General features: G+C 41.0%; 1 protein-coding gene across 6 annotated transcripts; it reads right to left on the bottom strand.

Moving 5' to 3' along the window:
• Positions 1–51: 51 nt before the first annotated feature.
• On the bottom strand, positions 52–19,568 carry tp53bp1 (tumor protein p53 binding protein, 1). Of its 6 annotated transcripts, none has more exons than XM_058628616.1 (29): positions 19,440–19,568; positions 15,923–16,142; positions 14,767–14,854; positions 14,571–14,655; positions 14,402–14,469; positions 14,194–14,316; positions 13,577–13,631; positions 13,319–13,488; positions 12,075–12,201; positions 11,892–11,986; positions 11,620–11,807; positions 10,060–11,194; positions 9,529–9,645; positions 9,256–9,447; positions 9,052–9,118; positions 8,450–8,542; positions 7,322–7,586; positions 6,566–6,625; positions 6,329–6,481; positions 5,594–5,814; positions 5,115–5,285; positions 4,444–4,838; positions 3,215–3,406; positions 2,739–2,921; positions 1,723–1,911; positions 1,499–1,593; positions 848–1,044; positions 458–594; positions 52–371 (listed from the first exon to the last, which is right to left on the bottom strand). In XM_058628616.1, the coding sequence occupies exons 2-29, from the start codon at positions 16,100–16,102 to the stop codon at positions 187–189; spliced, it is 5,226 nt and encodes a 1,741-aa protein (XP_058484599.1). In that variant the 5' UTR covers positions 16,103–16,142; positions 19,440–19,568; the 3' UTR covers positions 52–186. The 6 variants fall into 6 exon arrangements, 5 of the variants coding, with proteins under 5 accessions (XP_058484599.1, XP_058484600.1, XP_058484601.1 ...); XM_058628617.1 differs by lacking the exon at positions 19,440–19,568 and adding an exon at positions 16,418–16,473; XM_058628618.1 differs by lacking the exon at positions 19,440–19,568 and having other exon boundaries at positions 2,757–2,921; positions 15,923–16,396.
• Between the last annotated feature and the right edge of the window lie 2,524 nt (positions 19,569–22,092).

Below are 22,092 nucleotides of genomic sequence, written 5' to 3'. Positions count from 1 at the left end.
AAACCTTATTACACTAACAAGTTCCTGTCGAGAAAATAAAACCTGAATCTGTTAAAATGAAACGAGAGTCACAATTTATTATCCCATAAAAATAGACAGGATAAAGTTATATACAGCAGAGGCATGCAACAGAATAACGTTGAACATTTAACATGATCCAAGGCATTTTGCACACGTGGAGATGGATTATGAGGTGTAGTCGTGACAATACTGAGGTTTGCTGTGGAAATCCAGACGCTCCCCGCAGATGATGCTCTGAATGATCCACTCGGCGGACACGAGTGGGATTTCCTGCGATGTCGCATTTTTTGCTACCAATGGTGGACAGGCATGGTCTGTCACCACAACATCGTACTTGCCAGCAGGAATGTCTGTGATCAGAGAGAGGAATAACCTTGGTTAATAGTTAACATTTCACAGTGCTCAGTGTTTGAACATCATGTTGTGGATTCTGTACCTGAACTGTCCTTGTCTCCCTGGAAGTGCCGGACTGAGGAACATCCGCCCATAGTGATCAGCTGGGCCCAAAGCTCCACTGGCTTCTCAAACATGAGAAGGACCCGCAGAGCTTTGAAGGGACTGCAGCGAGAATGCCTGAGTGAATAAAATAAGTTCAAAATTTAAATAAATGATTAATCAATTAAATTTAGGACTATTCTTAACAAACAACATTTGAAAATATCACAGATATATGCTTTACATTTCATAAAGTTTTTTCTTGAGTCATTCAAAAACAAGAGTAAGGATAAACCTGAGTGGAACAGTCAGAGGGACAACATTGTGGTTGATACATGAGACATCAAACCCAAAGTATTAAATTATGAAAACACCAGGTGCAGCTTCATACCATTCTACCACGGCATCGTCTGGCCCCACTCCAGCAGGCAGCAGGTAATTCCTGTAGTTGAGCAGCTTGTTGTCTTTGCAGCAGTCCCGCACCCATATATGAGACACACACGGAACACCGCTGGCCAAACACAGCAAATACTTCCTAGTGCGACAGTGCTGGTCAGCTATGAGCAGGCTCTGATACGCTGCCTTACACTGATGTGGAACACAGAAGAAGAATATGGAGATGAGCTGAACACAAATCTGCACTCAAATATAACAAGTTTTGTCAGCAATAAGTGTTATGTGAACATACAACATTTGGTCTCCAGCAAAGGGTAGAATAACACGTGGATATAAACAAAGCATTGATTACAGTGGGCAGAAAAGATTATGGAAACCCAAAACTAACACTCTGTAGCAATTTGAGCACATACAGATATACTTTTATTTTTCTCTTTTTTTAAGCCTAAATAATTTCCTGAAACTGTGGTGTAATTATTAGCAAACATTACTCAAATGGCAGTTTTAAGTGAATACAGTTTAATATCACCAATTTTTGTCCAGGTAAAATAACATGACGGAATCATGTATACTTGTAAATACTGTGAGAAACAATGATACTTTTTAAAAAATTTACTGAATTTGCTGTAGTAACTGGGGCATGTACCTGTTCCTCATTAAAGTCAGGCAGAACGAAGCCTCCACCTGCCTGCAGCTGAGACTCTGTGTATGCTTTGTTGTATGGGCCGATCTGCACGTGATCTGTGGAGGGGGATAAAAATAAAAATTACTGATCCAGTAATGATTAAAGGGATCAGGAGATAACACTCGAACTGATTCAGTGTGTTGCAGCACTGTAACACCCTAACATTTTTGTCATATCTGCCTCACCCTCGTCGTCACTGCCGGTGAGCGTGTTGGTTAGCCGGTCAATCTCCGAAGAGGCTGTGAGCATGAATGCGAAGCCCATGAAGAGAGACGTGTTCTCGGGCAGCGGTCCATGAGTCTCTGCCACGTCACAAGACTGACCAGGGAAATCTGTGCCACTGCCGGATGTGTTACACTCACCGACCCGCTGAGCTGAGGTCAGGAAAACACCGACACGTTAAAGTAGAAGAACGGAATCTCGTTAAAACTGAATCAACAGTTACAATAACATCAGTTCACACGAATTACAACAACACCTGTTCTCCCCTTTCAAACTTCTGGACATTTGATGTTTAGAGAATTCAGTGATTGAAACAAGAGTCACAAACTGTGAAAGATTTCTATGAAATATTTTATCATACAATGTAGAAACTTCACGGTAAAAAGAAAAATAATCAAATCATATTTACTGTACTTGTAATTATTCTTAAAGAAAACACACCCGTGAAAAACACCCTATATTTGCCCTTCACCTGTGAACCAGCACCGTGATAACACTGCCAGCATGTTAATTACCAAATCAGTCTCAGTAGCAGCCAGCAAACAGCAGCAGAGGATGGACACATGGACGTCACTGTGCCACTGTGTGTCACTGTGTTACGCTCAGTGCAAGAAATTACACATTACTGATTCCACAGAATTTCATCAATGTAAATAATCTTAAAATATCATTAGTTCATAAAAATATTAAAACCACAATATATAATATAAAAAAGTATTTTTGCTAAAATAACTTCTCTAAAAAAAAATGTATATTTATGTCGATTCACACCAGAATCTGCATTGTTTAAAATCTAAAAACATATACATGTGTTGGCTTACTATTACATTACAAACTAGCTACAATTAGTTAAAAATATCAAAACTTATAATCAACTCAAGATGAAAAAAAAAAAAGTCCAGAATTCATGATGTTAAAACAAATCGTCTCCCATTCACATTCACACGTGGTCATGGCGTCAGTGATTAGGTCTCTGTACCGACTCTGGCGCCCGCACCTCTGCGGCCTCTCTTGGCCGGCGTCCTGTTGTCCGCGGCGCTCGTCCTCAGCTTCCTCTTACCAGAGGGACCAGGAGCATGAGGACTGCCTGAGGAGTCGCGGTTGGGAGTGTTCTGACCCTCTGAGGTCACTCTGCGCCTCCTCTTCCCCTCTACCAGGTTATCTACGGAAAAGAATAAGACATGTTATTCAAGATCCATGCATATGGAAAAAACAATCTTCTGGGGAGATTTTCCTTGTTTATAATCTATAAATGATGCCCAGTAAAAAAAAAAAATAATCAAGTTACCAAGTTAAATACTCCATCATCTAGTTTCATTGTTCCCAGAGGATAAAGTTACTAACGTACTCAAACTTTAACTTGTAATTGTTCTTCGGCTCTGGATTAAATCAAAAACATTAAAAACTATCCCTAAATTATTAGTAAAAATCTGTATCCAGCTGTGGTCTTCTTACCCAGGCTGATGTCTGAGGCCTTGGTCAGGGGAGTTGAGGGCTCATAAGGCCCAAGACTGTGCTGCTCCCTCAGTTTGTTTCCCTGCTCCAGAGAAAGGATGACTGCAGTCCTGTTGTACCACTGCCTCTGGCCCTCCCTCTCCACACTGTAGAACAGCTCCTGGCCTTCTGTTTTATGACCTCTCACCACACCTGAGACACAACGAGACAAATATGAAGAAGTTTAATTTAAAGCTGTAAGCAGAGTTGACCGTCCCTCGCACTGCTGCACCTGTGTGCTGCCAGTAACTCAGGAAACTGGACAGATAAGGAAGATGTCATTTCCTCTTCATCTTCTTTTTATTCGGGTTGCCGTGGCCACAGCGAAGGGTAATTTCATCTGCCTTTGATCTGTGCAAGTCTCCAATGAGGAAAAAATATTTTGTTTTCAATACCAGTTAGAGCTTGGGCCCCAATTGTCACTAAAAAGAGTCTGTTTTTGGAAACAAACAGCTGCATTATATGTTATTCTCCTACTACATTGTTGCAATGGCTCCTGCAACACTGCAGTTATCCCTTGTAATTAATAAAATATGCTATACATCTATTACAGTGATGCAACACCTCTCCAACACTTAGTATAGTATAGTCATAAATGTGTAGAGCAACACTGCCCTTGTCTTTTCTCCCTGAATTTTCCTAATGGACAAATCTGAAAATGTTTAAGTTTTCGTTTTTATGTTTACTTTGCTGTAAGGAAATACCAGGGTTCCCACACCTTGGTTGACATCAAATTCAAGGACTTTCCAGGATCAGTTTCTGCTAATTGAAGGACTGAATGGTCTGACACAGCTTAAGTTGGTGGTATTCACAGCATGCTCTGCATCTGGCCAAGTGATGGTCCTTGGGATCACAGGCAAGCCAGTCTTTGTATTTTTCTTTGGCGAGGCAGAGATCTTGAAATTTGCATTTCCCAGGCATCACATAATTTGGTTGCTTGCTCCTTGTTATGCAGGGAATCTATCGAGCAATGCAGGACGAATGAAGCAGTAGTAACAATCAAGGGCACGTCGGTGGCAGGAGACATTCTGGCACAAAATGCAAGCACTTTCAATGACCCATGTCTATTTTCAAAAACTTTCAAGAGCCTTGACATTTATTTTAAGCTTAGTGCAAGAAAAGCTCACCAGTTTGTATAATAAAATTAATTGAAGAATTGAGGTTGTTGAGGTTTTGCTCTTCATCCTCACCTATGCTGAAGTATTCATCCTCCAGAAGAGCAGTGACCTCAGTCTCTAGGGGAATGGGATCACACAGCAGGATGTCCTTGCCAACCACCTCACACTCGTAGCCATCGTCGAACCGCAGACGAAATCTTCCCTCTCCGGCGTCTTTGATGATGCGGCCTGAGTAGAAGTAGCTGTTGGACGACCACTTGGCCACCACGCGCAATCCGACAAAGCTGCTGGCTGAGCCCGCCTCTTCTGGTGATGACCTGAGGGAGTCCGAGTGGCTGGGGGACTCCGCGTCTGTGGGGCTGACGGGGAGGCGCGGGGGGAGCATGCGGGTGTAGGGCTCGTCCTCTGAGGAGGACAGCAGCTGCCCATGAGCACCGAGTCTCTGCAGTGAGCGAGCAGCACCCCCCCTTCAAAGAGAAACACAGAGTTAAACACATCCTAGTACCAAAACATCAACTGGTTCTCGCTTTTGAAATGTGCCTTAAATTTAAATATGAATGTTTAAGGCATTTCGTGTGACAGCTCTGTGTGAGATAAGGTATAAGTAGATTAGTGAAAAGAGAAAAATGAAAGTGTTAGTGGAGAAACTGTAAAAAGTCTGAGCACAAGCAGTTCGCCTGTCATTATTCCATCTTTGCCCATCGTTTTCTAAACGTGCAGGACGAGCCTCAGAGAGGACTCACCTGGACAGGGAGGAGCGGGACGGGGGCCGGCCCCTTCTAGCCCTTCCTCTGGGAGTGGGTGGGACGAAGGCCCGGGACCCAAGGGTGCCATAGCCTCCGTCCGTTGTGACTACTGACCCTGCCCGTTGACCTCTGTGACCCCTCTGTTGATGCCCACCTCCCCTCCTGGGACTGGAGACACACAGAGGGGACGAATGGAGGCAGTCAGGTTGCACAGGCACTGATCTGGGATCACCCCACTTAGGACTGAGGGCTGTGGAATGATCCCAGATTTGTGCCTGAAAGCAACTTGTGGCTGAAGTAGGCAGGAATCAGTGAATCAGTGAATCACTGAGAGATGTGGGTGTTAGAAAGTCAAAGAAGGTGAGGGTGTGACACAGGAATCAGCATGCAGCCAGCAGAGACAGGTAAACAGAGAGCCCTTATGGACAGTTTTAAGGGGAAATAGTGAGAATCTGACCGGCGTGTGAAAGTGATACCTGAAAGATCTGGCCCCTCGGCTTGACGGCACAATGAAGTCAGGCCTGGTGAAGCCACTGCTGCTTGTGGTTCCTCCTGAACTGTGCTGCAGGCTGGACGTCTTAGATGACAGAGAGCTGATGTCACCCAGGTCACCAGAGGTCAGAGAGCTGCTGCCCGTGCGGCACGGGGAGACGTCGCTGTCCAACACTTGGCAGTCGACCACCGGCTCCTCATTCTCCTGGAAACATCACAGACATCAGTCATTTACTCACATTTACTCACACCGATGCCATCTTGCTTGCTGCTAAATATAAAAGCTTTGTAGCATTTGGGGCAGAACCAAATCCAGGAAACCGCACTAAGCAGTGGGCTAACGTTGCTGCAGTGGCCACTTGGTATTCAATATCCTCTGAGGTAAGTAGGTTCATACAGGTAAAACATTTATCATTGTCATAACCTTTAAATAGTATGTGCACCCACTTAGTTTCTACTTTATTGTGTCCAACAAGCAAGTTTGATGCAACCCAATACAATGATGCTGCTACTGATTCTACTGTCCTGGGGGTTATAATGTCCAGCTCATGCTGAAACTGTTACAAAGACGTGTTGATCTAGCTAAACGTTTTTTGGCAGATGTAGGTTGTGGTGCTGTTGAACTGCACAGCTTTAAACTAAGAGGATTTCCATTCATTAGAGTAGTGTATACATACAATTCAATAGCCCTACAACTTATCAAATAACCATATCGTTACCTCAGTCACTTTGCGCTCCACCTCTTTACCATCCTCATAATATACATCGGTGACGATCCGTGTGATGGTGGTGCGCACTTCCTGGATGGTGCGTACGTGTCTGCAGTGGGAGGGGCCTGTTGTTCTTCTAAAGGACGGAGACTCTGGCTCAACCTACAAGACAAAACCTGTCAGCTGAAGAATATTGACAGAGATGAGCTATAAAGTCTCTCTCCTTATATGCTTGGATCTCCCTACCCTGCCAGCTGGGGAGCGCAGTCCTGGGGCATCAAAGCTGGTCTGCTGGGAGACGGTGCGCTGATGGAGGTGAGACACACAGGAAATGAACCCATGACACCTCATGTTAACACTTACTGCTGTCTCAAAAATAATCAACACACAAAACGCCACTTTTGTGTCTTACTTTGGAAACTTGGACCTCTAAATACTGAAGATGATGAAATGTAACATTATGTGCAGTGACAATACAAGTAAAAAATAAATAATCATAATTTTTTTAGATACTTTATTAATCCCCTTAGGGAAATTATTCTCTGCAATTCCACATCCTAGAATTAGGAGCAGTGGGCTGCCACACTGAGTAGCGCTTGGGGAGCAATGGGGGTTGGGTACCTTGCTCAGGGGTAACCCAGCCCTTTCAACCTGGTGGGGACTTGAACCGGCGACATTCCGGTTACAAGCCAAGTTCCCTTTCCACTTGGCCACAGGCTGCATAGATAGAAAGGGGTTTCTATTCATTTGAACACTAATAATATTAGTAAATTTAATTTATATAGGACTTTTAGAGATGCTTTATACATATTAAAAGGTCATAAAACATAGGCAGGAAGCTGAGTCAGGGAAAGAAATTGAGGGAATGAGGAATTGCAGAAACCTGTCTGCTATTTAAAAGTGTGTTATAGCATGTCAGTGAAATTCTTATTCTAATTCTAACAAAAACAATACATTTCACTAAGCTTCGATTATATGCATCCTCTACAATGACAATGTTACCTTGCTGGATGGGCTGGATGTGAAGGTTTGCCGGGAAACCACCTCCTTCCTGGCATCTGTACTGTTAGGGGTGAGGGGCTCAGAAACTTCCCGTTGTCCTCGTCCCTCTTCAGATTGCTCAGCAGGAGTGGGAGATTTAACTGTGTTCTGCTGTGGAGCTTCCAATATTTCTTGTTGTGAAGTCAGTGATTGGCTGTTAGGGAGGCTGCTGCATCCAAGCGAGGATGCCTGGGAGCTTCTCTGTGGTGAGGCGAATAGTTCACCCCTGCACCGATATTCAGATGCAAGGATGTGATAATGTGAGACATCTGACTTACAACCAAGGAAAAATCCAGTTACAATATTTAAATCTACCCACAAATAGGAATTTAGTTTCAGGAGGTGTGGATTTGAAACTGACTGAGCTGAAGACATTTTGTAAAACAGCCTTGCTTTGTTACAGCAAGGCTTGAGTAGACAAAACCACACCTTAATTCTTCATATTGCCTAAGAGGATAAACACGTACTACAAAAAATAGCAACCTATATCACCTCCAGGATCCAAGTAGGTCTCACTCACTCTCACACACACACACACACACAGGTAGACCTATTTTTGTCGACTAAAATACATTACAACAGGGGAAATCTATGCTTGTATCTGAAGGTCAAATAGATGTGTGAGGCTACAGCAGAATCTGCATGGAGAATCTTAACATGCTTCATGTACATAAAAAAAATTAAAAAAAAATAAAAATCACAGAGCATACTAGCAAAAATGTATTCTCTTGTCAATTAGTTTTATGCTTTGTGTGAAATAAGTGAAGAAAGAGTCTGTATAGTCACAATTAACCTCTACTAATGATGGCGTAAAAAAAAAAGAGCTAACAAAGTAGGGCAACATTGCTTTAAGGGGACTCTTGTATGATTTGAGACATGTGCACATACGAATAAAACTTGGCTAAAATGTGCCCCTTTGAATCTGGGGAAAGATGCAAATATGGAAATGCAAAGGAACTGAGACAAAGGGTTGTTTGGAGCTTTGACAGTGGAATTTCTTCTATTGCAAGCATACTTGGAACTATAATCAGATCTGGCTTTACAAGTTAACAACACTAGGGGTTGCACTCCAGCAGCAAGTGTGTTTACCTGACAGATGTAGATTTGCCTGCAGGTTGGCTGTCGTCCTCTGCCTCCTGCTGCCTGTGCACCTGTCTGACTCGACTGAACACTGACGGGCTGCTGCAAAGACATCAAACATGAGCATTATTATTATTATTCGACTTTCATTTCTGTCATCAGCATATTCACCTCCTGCCAAGTGGATGAATCACAAAACGAGTGTCACAAAAACACCCGAAGATGCTTTTCAAAATGCTTCACCAGAGGGGAGCCACAAAAAAAAATCTGATAACAATTGCTTTTATGATCCAAATAATGTAGAATGGAATTTAGCCATGCTCAGCTTTAGCCTTTTTCAAATAAACAGAAAGCATAGCTCTGATACAGGTTACAAAGTAGAGCTGAGGCCAAGTCATTATTAGGATAGTTCATCATAGACATTATTTGACATATCACAATTATGACCTAATGGTGTTGCTAAAAGTAAATATCCGAGCATCAAAGTTACTCAAATCCGTCCTGAGCAAATATTTGGCAATGTTTATTGCGGTCCATCCAATATTTGTTGTGACATTTCACTCCAATAAGCAATGTGGACTGAAAGCGACGCAGTAAGTCATTTGGATTACCTGGTTTCAGCCTTGGAAACAGTGGTAACCTTGGTGACAGATCCATCCTCCTCTAACAGTGCTGGCTCTGTTGGGTAGTATATTACCATATTAGGATGATGTGAGTATGCAGCATTTCCATGGATACCATTTTGTCTCTCCCAAGAAGTAGATCCACCCTAGCAGGGGCATGATCAGTGAACATGAGCATATTAAAGCTCTTACTCTGCAGGCTGAAAGTCTCGGAGCTGCCTTCTTCAACAGGGGTCACCAGCTTCATCCTCAAACTTAGCTTCCCCTCTCCGTTTTCCATCACATCCTCTTGGACCTCCCCAGACACAATGTCACTGGCAGCCATCACCACATCTGCAGAGACATCACCCACCATATGTGACTTCTCAGAAAAGGATGTGATCTCTGGAAAAGAATAAGAAAACCAGATAATGGTGTGCTATATGAGCAAAATAAGGAAAATAGTTCTTGTGCACAGGAACCCACCAATGGGAGTGCTGTGTCTCAGTGTCTGCTTTAGCTGATTGATGAGAGGAGGCGTGGCACCAACAGCAGGACCAATCAGCTCCCCTTCTTTGGGAAGCGTGAAGTGAAAGGAAATTTCTGTTGTTGAAAAACACAACCGCACTCAGATTAAATCTATATATAGTATTATACTTTCATTAAAGCCCAAACACCTTTTTTCCAGATTTTTCAACACCTCATATTCCTATATTTAATTTACAGACAAAAGCAACTGTCTTTATACAGCATGCCAGTAAGCTGGGGGTAATGTCAACCATTACATTTAAGAGAACCCCAGGGTAAATAAACTGTATGTGGAAGAGAAGTACAGGTAAATCATAAAGGACTGTTATTACCTGAACTTTGACCTCAGCTTACATCATAGATTACAGACAGGAAATCACATTGAACTAAGCGACCCTTTCAAAGCCATATTTGAAATCTTGCCCTCCATGTTGGAAATCAATACTTTTAATCAACTACTGGAAATCACACTCACTGTGCTCATCTTACCTCCTGAGCTATCGCTTAGGCTCTTGTCTTTGAGCCCTTCAGGTTCAGGCCCCTTCATCTCAGTGTGTGAGAATCTATCAGGAGATACATTCACTTCCTTCGCCTGAGCTTCGTGGCCGTTAGAAGAGGCGGACACATTGCCTCCGATTGGCTGGGAGCTCTTGGTCTTTGACTGTGGTGTCACATCTTTCTTCAAAATCTGGGAGTCTCCCTCACTCTCTGTAACCACAATCACACTGTCCAGTCCCTGCTCTTCACCATCATCCTCCATGGGCTCAGGAGACAACACCTGACTCTGGGAGAGAGCAAGACCCATTCCTGAAGCACCACCTCCCCCTGCACTCTCCTCTTCCATCAGTACCTCCTCCTCCTCTTCGCCCTGCTCATGCTCCTCCATCATGTTGTTGTCAGTCTGGCTGTCACCAACTGTTGGACATTGCTGTGGTGATGATGGCTCTACTGGATGACTAATTTCTCCTCCTCTTACATTCAAAGAACTCCTCACCACATCCACAACAGATGTCTCAGATATCATGGACTGTGAAGGCAAACTGCAGGGTGTAATATCTGAGGGAGTCTCCTGCACACAACTGTTAACAGTCAGATCTGAGGAATTGAGGTTTGGTTGAGAGCAGGACACCATGTCAGCAGAGCTCACCTCTTTGCAGTCACTCTTACCTTCTTTAACATTCACATTTTGTACATTCAAAGAAGTTACCGTCGCTTTGTGCACATCAGACCTGTGCAACAGATTGGACACTTCAGACTTGGAACATTCGCTCTGATGCTTAAGTGATTCAGCAGAGGTGGAAGATTTCACATTAGTGTCAGTGTGTGATTGTACAGCAACGCTATTGCTCTCACTCCTCTGGGAACAGCATGAAGCCACAGAATCACTGGTATCAACACCGAGTGGCTTTTCAAATTCCTCTATCTGTGTCGCCTGACTGTCCTCTTCGATTTGTTCTGAGGTCTCCGGAGCTGCGCCACTATTTTCAGTGTTTATAGAGAGTTGCAAAGGCAAAGTGAATGGCGCCGACTCCAGATGTTGAGACTGTGTATCATGATGCAATGATGCAGACATCTTATCTAATGGTTTTGAGATGTCCTGACTCTGTGTTGGGGCAAACACATCCTAGGAAAGTAGAAAAACAATACAAGGTAACCCAAACACGACAGCAGCAACTAAAGATCATCTACTTAATTGAACATCAGATAATGAATTGGTTGTTTAAAGATATTGAGCTCTGAGAAATAACATTTATGAGAATCTGCATTACGTGATTATGTGTCACTTTTCCTTAGTGATTTCATGTTTATATAAATGATCAAAATTAACAATGGATTTTCAGTTGACCTGTTGACCAGCACCTGTATGTCAATAAGACATCATCAACATTAATAGTAACTGAATAGCTTTATGTTTGAGACAAGTAATATAAGATGCCGCATTTGAGCTCTCCATAATTTTGATGGGCAATCAATTGTGGATAAATGTGTTGTATCTTTGAAAATAAGGAGATTATGTGATTAAATTAAAATAAAAAAAACAGTACATACATGGGAGAACTCTGGTTGAGAAGGTAATGACAAGGTGCGTTCCAACACAAAACCAGGGGGATTCTGAGATACAGGAGTAGAGGCAGACGGTTGTGGTTTAGAGGCTGAATCCATTTCCATTGGCTGATCAGCCTTTTCCCCTGCACCATCATCTGGAGGCAATGACGTATCCATTGGTTCATCAAGACCTGATCAGAAAGACACTTTTACCACTGCTTACCAGCTGTTTCTCAAATTTAAATTCAGTCATTAAAGCAGCTTTAGTCATTTACCACTTCCAATCTCTGGTCCAGTGGGTGAGCTGGGAACAATTAAAGGAGTGTGGGTGAAGTTGTCTGGCGTTGGGGCAATATAATCAACTGAGCTCCTAGAAATGGGGGCAAACAACAAGCACGTAAATTAGAGAGATGTAGAAGTGTGAAGATGGACAGTATATGAGCACTAGTGTGACTTACTGGGACAAACTCTCCTGAACCAGTGTTCCCTGTCCAGAGAGATGCAGCAGTCCCAGGGTGCGGGATGGCGTCGGAGTCGGGTGACCCTGCTGCTCTGGCTCAGACACTGTACTGTCTACTGCAGCACCTGAGAGCAATGCAAACAAGTGTTAACTACTGTGAACCACTGGCTAAGTGTGAAAGAGAAAACTGACCACTTAGACAAAAGACAGCTGTTTCATGCTGACATCCATTTTCTATTCAAATTCTATGAAGTTCAGTGTTTCCCATTAATTACCATTGGGTCCGCCACAGTCTCATATGACCAGAAAAAAAAACTATTTCACCATATGATCCGTCAGTCAGTCCATTCCACAGCAGTGGCGCCCATGCAGAGCGTAGGCTATTATAGTTGGATAACAGAGAAGTGTAGGCTATGTTCAGGATTTCCGATCACCGATTAGTGAGTTTAAATAAACTGATAACCAATCACTATCCAATCACGTGAGGGAGCAATATGCATATTTAAATAACTTGGTTATTTACTGTATATTCTGTTTACTGAGTATCAACAAAAGTATTCTTAAGCATTTTTTGCCAATGTTTGGCAATTTCCACACCTAATCTAATGATTTAAGATTCAAAAAACTTTATTGTCCATGACATAATGAATGAGCTCACAAATATATTAAAAACTAATTTAAACCAATGAGACCTAGATCTATTTTGCTTTGTTTGTTTGTTTAACGCAAAACAAACACGTCTCATTGGTCTGTTATGTTCGTATACAGCAATTTACATTAAATTCAGTGGTCTCAAAATACACTAAATTGATATATCAGGCTTGAAAATGTACACACACCTCCACCCCCGAGGGTCAGAGACCCTCTCACCACAGTCTAATAAATCCTGTGAGAAACACTGAAGTTTAGCTTTAACATCATTCAATGTTCTCATTCAACTGGCTTGTGTTTTACTATGGTATGAAAGTAACCTTGTACAGTAGATATTTGAAACAATGAAACATGACAAATGCTTTAATGCAAGAAACAACCACATCCATATTTACTAATTCCTGATTTACTTTCCTTTTTTAAATTAAAATTATTCCCACAAATAAAAAATAACATCAGTGTTCCTTATGTAAAGTATATATGGTCTTTACATTTGGTGTGTGTGTAATAAAGTAAATGGGATCTACAACGTAGACAAACACAAGCATGAACCTTGAAGTAACCACATGTGCAACGAGTGTATGAACGCACCTGACTTGTCAGAATGAAACAGGTCCTCCTGTGAGGACAGGATCTCAGGATCCTGTTGATCCTGCTCACCAGAAGCATGAAGGCCCTGCGAATGCAGCAGAGCCTGGACACTCAGCTTCCTGCCCGAATGCGCGGGAGTGTCTGATGAGCTGCTGGAGCTCACCTCAGATCTGGCAAATGACAAAATAAATGTTAAAACCAAATTAACAGGTGCATCATTAATTAATGTAGAATTTGAAACACCACATGGACCCGTACCTCACAGATTTGTTGTCCTGATTCTCCAAAGTCCTGGAGCAAATGTTCTGCTCCGCTGGTAATGAAAAGCAGGTAGAAATTAGATTGACTATTAAAACCATCAGCAGCTGCAAAGCAAGATGCCAGGATAAATATTCTGATCAGGTACCAAACAATAAAACTGCAACAAACAACCATGTAGGTTATATTTGCAATCAATTTCTTCTCTAACCACACACACACACACACACACACACACACACACACACACTGTGTGTATATGTGTTGTACACTGACAATACAACAGTAACTCCCTTAAAGCATGAAGGACAATGTAGGACTACGTCATTTTGCATCATAAGCTTGAAATGCACATATAAATACAACTAAGACAAACTGGGGACCAGGAGGATGACAAAATATTTCTCTTCAGTGGAAAATTAAATATTGTTCAGGAAGTTCTTCCCAACCCTGTGGCAGAATTTACTTTTTTCATAGATTATAGCTGCTTAAATGTCCAGCACCATGAACACCATTCTTACACTATTACTACTGGCATTACAACAAACCGCAGACAGTGGTAAAATACAACATTTACACAACTGTTACATGTAAGCAGCAAACAAAAGACCCAATACCTGATTTGGTGCATTTCTCATTGACAGGCTGCAGAGAGAGGTCTTTCTCCTGACAGTTCATCACTTCGCCACGCAGATCTTGACTCTGAGAAAGCTCGAGAAAACCAAACTGGGAGGCTTCCTCTGATATACACACAGAAATATAGATGCTGTTAATGCCTGGTAACATTTGGGACTCAACTTCACTGGATGTGAGAAGGTCCCCTACCATCATGCTGATTACAGTGTGTGGTGGAATCAGCTCCAGAATCCATATCAGTGTCCTCTGGTCCACTCCTGCAAAAACAAAACACAAAAAAACAAACAGATTGAAAATACTCCATCAATCTCTGCACCTGAGCAGCATCAACCAGCAACAAAGAATGGTCAACACCTACTTTTTCTTGTGTGGAGGAGGGCAACTGTCTGTAACTTGACTCTCCTCCTGGAATGACGAACTACAGTTGGAAACTGTGAGGATCCCTGAATAAAGAAAACAATAGGTTTAATTTTTTTGTTGTTACTTTTTTCACAGACCGAGCGATATGTAGCCTATTTTATGTGCCGTTTTCATGTTTTGCAAAAAGCTCTTACCAGGTTCACCTTGACCGTTATTCTGGGGGCTGTCTAGCTGGCTGTCAGTCTGAGAGCATCTGCTTCCTAGAGGTGACGATATCAGTTCCTGAGGAAAAAAATTTAAATCCTCTTGTTTACCAAAAGAGAAAAAGCTTACATTGATGGCCCAATGACATGCAGCAAGATTATGTATAACACACACAGCTAATAGTAAATGAACATGGTTCATTCTGCTTCAAGGGATGCCATAGCACTGTTGCTATTTGCTACTCTTAAGTTTATTCAAGAGTGGAATAAAGACACAAGTCATGCTGAAAGAATAGAAAATGTAACTGCAGATTTAACTAACTAAGATCAACATGATCCAGAAAACTGACATTTTCACTTTTACTTCCTCATCAATTACAAAAAACAAAATCTAAAATTCAATGCTGGAATTTGGATAGGACTGCAAGATTTTGTGCATCTGTGGTGAGCACCTCAAGTTGGACTGAGAAACCAGCCGCTCTGGCCTAACCCAACAATAGGCATCATCATTGTTAAGTCTGCATACGTCATACTTGTCTAATGTCTTACTCTACTTTATTAGATCCCTGTCACACAGATACATTGCACTACTATAAGAGGCAAAATAAATTTAACATGTCCATTCTCTCCATATGACAGAGAAAAATAAGTTATTCGGTAAGGTAGCTAGTGTGCTCAGAGATGGGTGTCTAGCATTTATAATAGTTTTTGGTGAACCTAATTAACTTACTATAAATGACAACAGTACGATTTTGCTCATACAATCATTTAATTGAATAAAACAACTCATGAAAATGTATATACTACATCTAAGATATTCTACACATTCTGCCCTTTCAGCATTCGGGGCAGAAAGGTCAAAGGGTGCATCTCCACCTTTCGACATTCGGCACATAAACACCGATAGTTGAAGCGCATCTAGTTAATAATACTCGTGTAGTAAATCTGTATTTTTAGGTTATATTTGCTGTACTGGTGTATTTTAATCCATCGTAATCAATACTTAAAAGTATCTCATTAGTTCAGGACTATAACTTGCTATTGTTTGTCTTGCTGTGAGTCCAACATAATTCACAAAAGTCTGAGCCGATCAGAAACTATAACATACATTTTCTATAACTGTGAGTATAATGTGTCCGATGCTTACAAGAACCGGGCTGCAGGAGGTGGGCTGCAGATTGGATAGGCGGCGGGCCAGCAGGGCTCGGTAGCTGCTCTCGGGATCGTCCTCCAGAGCGACGCTGTCCGGCTGAGAGTCCTCCACGATCAAACACGGATTCTCGGGCTGAGGCAGACTGGAGTCCAGTTCACTTCCGCCGGGATCCATGAGGTTCAGCCGAGAACAGGAGCCTGGATGTTGTTGTTAGCTACACAAACGGCAGCGAGACAAAGATCCACGCGTTAAAACCATGAAGACACGACTGCCCGGTGGTAGCATGTTAGCCACAGTAAGCTAGCAGATAACGCCCCGCCCAACAACAAGGCGAGTCGCTGCTGCGCACCGAAGAGTCTGTGCTCTAAACAAACTTAACACACGCCTGCAAACGTGTATTTCCATCGATATGTTACAAATAGGCTCCGGTTTTAATTTAAATTGTTATTCGTGAACACGATAATTCCACAAGAAAACGTAAACACTCACTCCTGTGTCCCGCTCCTCGCGGCAAAAGTTCTTGGAAGCGATTTCATTGGTTCGTGTGACGCTATGACGTAGAGCGAGGACGTACATTAGTTTTATGGTTGTAGGATGTTTTCTTTTTCACGATGAAAAAAAATCTGAATCACTTCCACGATTTGTTATCATTTTCAACAGAAGTATTTGCCACATGTATTTTATGGGGAGCCATATTTAAGAGATGACAAATTATTTAACAATATACATTTTGACAAGCCCACGTTTTGCATGATATGAAGTGACATTATATGACTATTTTACTATAATTTACTATAATTTTGTATACATTTTGAAAAAGCCTTTTCAAAATAAATGAATTAAAAAAAAATGGTTTGTTTTTCATAATTCTTGAGAAAAACACCAAAAAGATGCAAATACATCTCCTGCTCAAGATTATATTTTTGATCCATTTAATATAAATCGAGGGATGTGTGTTTTCCAGGTTTCTCCAACAGAAATAGAAAAAGCACAATAAACGTAACCAATAATTATCTAGATACAGTCTTGAACTGTAAAGTTCTGCACTTTGGGCCAATACCACAGAACCTGATTTAAGAGTGCACATTTCAGAGCACATAAAGCATACAGCATCATTCATTAGCTAAAGCCTATACAATCAAATTGCCCAATGCATTCTGTTAATAATTTTAGCGTGAATATCACCTGAAATCAACTTCAAATTATGAACTATACTAACACATGTTGCAGGATGTTTTATTTTTATTTTATTTAACTCATGTGTAATAAGTGCAATTTTCTTGACATATTTTAAATAGCTTGTTATCTCCAACCTTCATATTACTGTTCAGCCTGTTTTATCACTCTGGTTAATTTATTTTAACTACAAGCATATACTATTTATTCTATACTTTCAATGCATTAGGCTGTCCTGCTGTGTTTTTATTGTGTTTATGTTAGGGATGGCATGATACCGCCTTCTTTGTGTCTGATACCAATATCACAAACTAGAGTGTGTATCAATAACGATCCCTTAATAACGTCTGATACAGTCATTTTAGTCAAAGTTTAGTAAACTATGACACTGTTGAACACAATTTAAGTGATTCTAAAAGCATAATTCTCCAGCTGTGTAACAAATATACTATCAATAAAGAAGAAATAAAAAGCCGTCAACATAACTCAGCTAAAATGCTGTTGCTGATTTTTATTTCCATTTTTACAGCCTGTGCATAGTAAAGCATGTGATATATAGGTATCACATGCACAGGCATGTATCCAATCCTAGTATCATATCGGCTCATCCCTAGTTTATGTTTCGGCATTTTTTTTACTCTACCTAAACAAAGAATTTTCTCACGTAAAATAGAGATTTAAACTGAATTATTTGTATTTTGCACTATTAGCATAACTAAACATAAAGTTTTTACAGGTTACACAGTGGAGTTTTACACTCCAAGGATAAATCACGAGAAATCTAGGACACTGCAGTGAGATCTTCATGGGCCCTTGCGGGGCTTCAGCAAAATGATATGTGGGTTAACCTTTTTTCACTATCATTTCCCTCCACTCGAGTCACTGACTTATGCATATTCCAGGGATTTACATCATTTTCCTTGTGTCTGCTCTTTCCTCCACCCCTGCACACACTTGGCTAATTCATTCTATATTTTAAGGGTAGCTGAGGCCCATTTTAAAGAAAAAATATGAACAGAAGGAGGTTTATGGTATAATCACTATGCGTCTGGGCCACTCTTGTTCTTTACAGATTAAGAATGGAAGAATCTTCTAAAAATGGATATCAGAGTTGAAGGTACAATAAGCTGTGATGCTGAGAGATTGAAACTGCCAACAGGCACAGTGACAGCACAGAGTAGATGCATTTTGCATTTAAGAGCAGCTCACAGCTTGAAAATTAACAGACGACCTTTCAACCAAGAACATTATTTTGCCTTCAACATTTGACAGTCTCGGTTTCCATGGAGACGCCACATTGTCTATGCAAATACAGATCACAGAGGTACAATTTGCATAGAAAGTACAAAGAACCAAACACTTGACTAAAGGCTGCTGGTGGAGTGAGTTTTGCTCAGTAAATCTTTAAAAAACATGAATAAAAAAAAAAATCTATGTAACACAGTACTGTTCATGTATAAGCTGTCTCCTGACCTCAGGCGAACAATAAATTATACCAATAAATGTTATTATTTACCATTTCAATACCTTCATTTAAATAGGAATAAGGTATCAAATGATGTCTTGAGAGAAATATCACAGCATTTATGATGACACCTACAAAATATAAAATACCATGATGCAGACAATCATATAAAGTATACAGTCTATACCTTACATCAACAATAATGATTTGGCTGAGGGGTATGAGTGGTATGATTGTTAAATGATCACAACAGAGGCTCCTATGTCTGCAGCCTTTGTGGTGTTTGATGTCTCATCATCTTTTTTGCTATTTAAAATCTGCCTCAAGTCATCTGAGGCAGCTGCCAGACACCAGCCATGGACATGATCACAGCTCTAGTTTACAGGAAAGCCTCAGCATCAGCACCACCAGCAGCAGCAGCAGCAGCGTGGGCATCAATGACCGGCATTTCAGCAGCACTATGGAGACACTAAGATGGAGACATCCCGACATGGGAACAAAGCAACCATGATTATCTGATTCTGCTCAATAGTCAAATATAGGCTCATAAAATATAAACATGGATAAGGAAATACAATGATTAGTTGCAGCTGAATGGATGCTGTTGTGAGCCCCAGTCTCCTGCAGACATCCCTTTAACCGACTGGCACCGCAAAGTTCAACGTTACGTCGTCATTTCTGCAGGTCTGCCGGGCTGACACCCACATTAAGAAATGCGCAGCCATACCCAAAATGTCTAATGTGAGCCGCCGCCACTGCTGGAGCTGACAGACACAGAGATCCACAGCAGGAGCCCGCGCTGCTGCTACAAACATGCCACTGCTTAGCTCTATTCAATGCGAAAACAAACATAAAGAGATTTGTTTTTACCTTGGATATCAATGTGTGTGCTGATCGTTTTTTCCCCCCAGTTTGTTTCACTGTCCCGTTGTTTGCAATAATATCGAGTCCGACATCACGCACTGGCTCCTCTGCCTCTGTTTTGCTGAGAGTCAGGGTGTGGAATACACACGCATGGATTACACGTCAAGATGCAAAGGCATTTATTTAATGTGTCCATGCTCTTTGCCCCTGCAGTCAAACATGTCTGCTGATGGATGACTTCAGATTTAATTAGAAAAACTAACAAAAAAACACCACCACAAATTAAAATTATTATTTCAAAACCAACCTTTTGAGATAAAAACCCAGTGTAATCTAATGTTAGACACGATTCTTTCTTTTTTTTGGATAAAGTTATTTACCAACGAATTTATTTGAAACATTGGTGAGACAAAGAAATTACACAACTTATTTGTGTCGGCGCATCAACAAACTGTGCTTTAAAAATAAACAAGAATAGAAGTGATAATAAATGACGGAAAACAACATTTTATCATCACTGAACTTTAGTGGCGCACGTAATATCTGATCATTAGATTTATTTTTAAATGATATTTTGGCTGTAATACATGAATGCATCATAATTATCCTCCAACAAACATGCACATGTGCTAGATCATTATAAATTGTGTACATGTATTATGCTTTTGCCCAGTTAATGATTCATTTTATCCTGGTGTTCTTTGTCAATACTTCTAAATGTTTATTATTCCGTGACTTCAGGTTATTAACCTACTATGTATAGTCATCTATAACAACACTGAAATGACTGGTATTGTTTAATTGATCTGTAAATGTAACTTTTGTTGGGCAAACACTAGGCATGTACAGGGGCTGTTGTCATCCTTCATCTTTCCAGCAGAGGTCAGCAGACACTATTACTACTGTCAGTGGCAGGAATGCTGACTCATTGTTAGAAACACCACAGACTGTATATTTCCCGTGTGTTTATCGGCTGAACTGACCAACACTGCCATCACTGGGGCCATGGTGCTATAGCTGAGATTAATGGAAGTCTTTGTTTTACACTGGTTTTACTTTGTTATTCCATATTTCCTGTGAATGTTAACAATTATAGAGAATGAACAGTTTCATATTACAGTACATTTCACTATATGACACATGGCAGCCGTGCTTGGTCCTTCCTTCTCCCCCAGTTCACTTATACCCTCAGTACTCATGTTGTCAGGACTCATGTCGTCCATCAACAGCATGGGAGACGAAGAAATTCTCAAGTGCAAATGTCTTTAGAGCCCTCATTTGAACATTTGATGATCAGGCACATGTGAGGTACTTTTCATAATTGGTTAAATTTGATTAAGATGTAATAAACTTATTTGAAGCTGGTTTAAACTGTGGCTTCAGGCTGTGCAGTGTGACACTGTGCTGTTGTACCCTCCTGTGTGATTGTCAGTTATAGTGGAAGGACTGAGAGCATTAATTTGTTGCTGTAAACAAAAGACAATGTGTTAATCTGTCCATCAGTATACGTTCCTACCCCCTCATCCCTGTAATTATTGGTTCTTGCAGAAAACATAATTCTACAAAAGTGGTTCAATATTAACAATTCCTTGAGGTACCTGGGCACTGCAATGTTAAACAAGGCAATCAGAGATGGCAGACTTCACCCCATTCACGCAAATACGGGAGTGAAGTAACAAACATTACTATACAGCTGTGGATTGCTTGTGTTGCTCTCTTGCTTCAAGGTGCGGTGTACTAACTGTGTATTAACTGTGATAAAGTTAATAATAAACGACAGTGTGTTTTAATGGGACTATGCAGCTCTGTGGTTCAGAACGATTTGCTTTAGGATTTGCATTGACACATGACATTGATTGTTCTGTGATAGCCATCTTATGGAATTTAATGTATAAAATATTGTCTTTCACAACTGTGTATAACTGCAGTATACTGAATATGTAATGCCAATACCTTATTTTGCCTGAATTATTTTTAACATAATTCAAACTTGCTGCTTTTGTGTTGCATAATGTATTTGATTCAAAAGACTTTTGAAGCCAGAAATAAATGTGTTTTTCTTCCCCTCTGCCAGCGAGCCTTTGTTGTCACTGGTACTCTTTGCACAGATGACGCTTTATTCTGCTCACGATGAGAACAAAGATGTATCAGTATAGCTATCAAAGCCCATGGCCTGGTACTCACAGTGACACTGATATAAATAGAACCTTTGTCTGCTCCTTTTGTCTGGCAGCTAAATTCAGTAGTTGTTAGAAACAATACCTGGATTACAGTAAGTGACTCTTCTCTCAGTTACCCCCCAAACACTATCGATTAATACATTTATGTGCTCTCACTGATGGTCATACACATTTTTTCACACAGTTCATTCATGGCTTTTATCTATTAAATAAATGTCCCTGAAAAATATTCATATGTGTGCAATGATACTTTAATCTTCACTGTCTTCCTCATCCTCAACTTTACCCTTATATTTATACATGATTGTATGTTTCAGCAGTGTCATGTCGGAAAATCGGATCAAGATAAATTCTCATATCCGTCTTTTCCATTCATCCAATAATACGCTGACACATCAAATAGCCACATAACCTGCAAACCAATCGCATATTGACTGTCCACATAGCCACACCCACAACCCTTCCCACACCACCCTGCA

Source organism: Solea solea, chromosome 5 (assembly GCF_958295425.1).
Source record: "Solea solea chromosome 5, fSolSol10.1, whole genome shotgun sequence".
Classification (NCBI taxonomy): domain Eukaryota; kingdom Metazoa; phylum Chordata; class Actinopteri; order Pleuronectiformes; family Soleidae; genus Solea; species Solea solea.
Note: the sequence above shows the minus strand (reverse complement) of the source record. Positions and strands in the feature narration are given on the sequence as shown.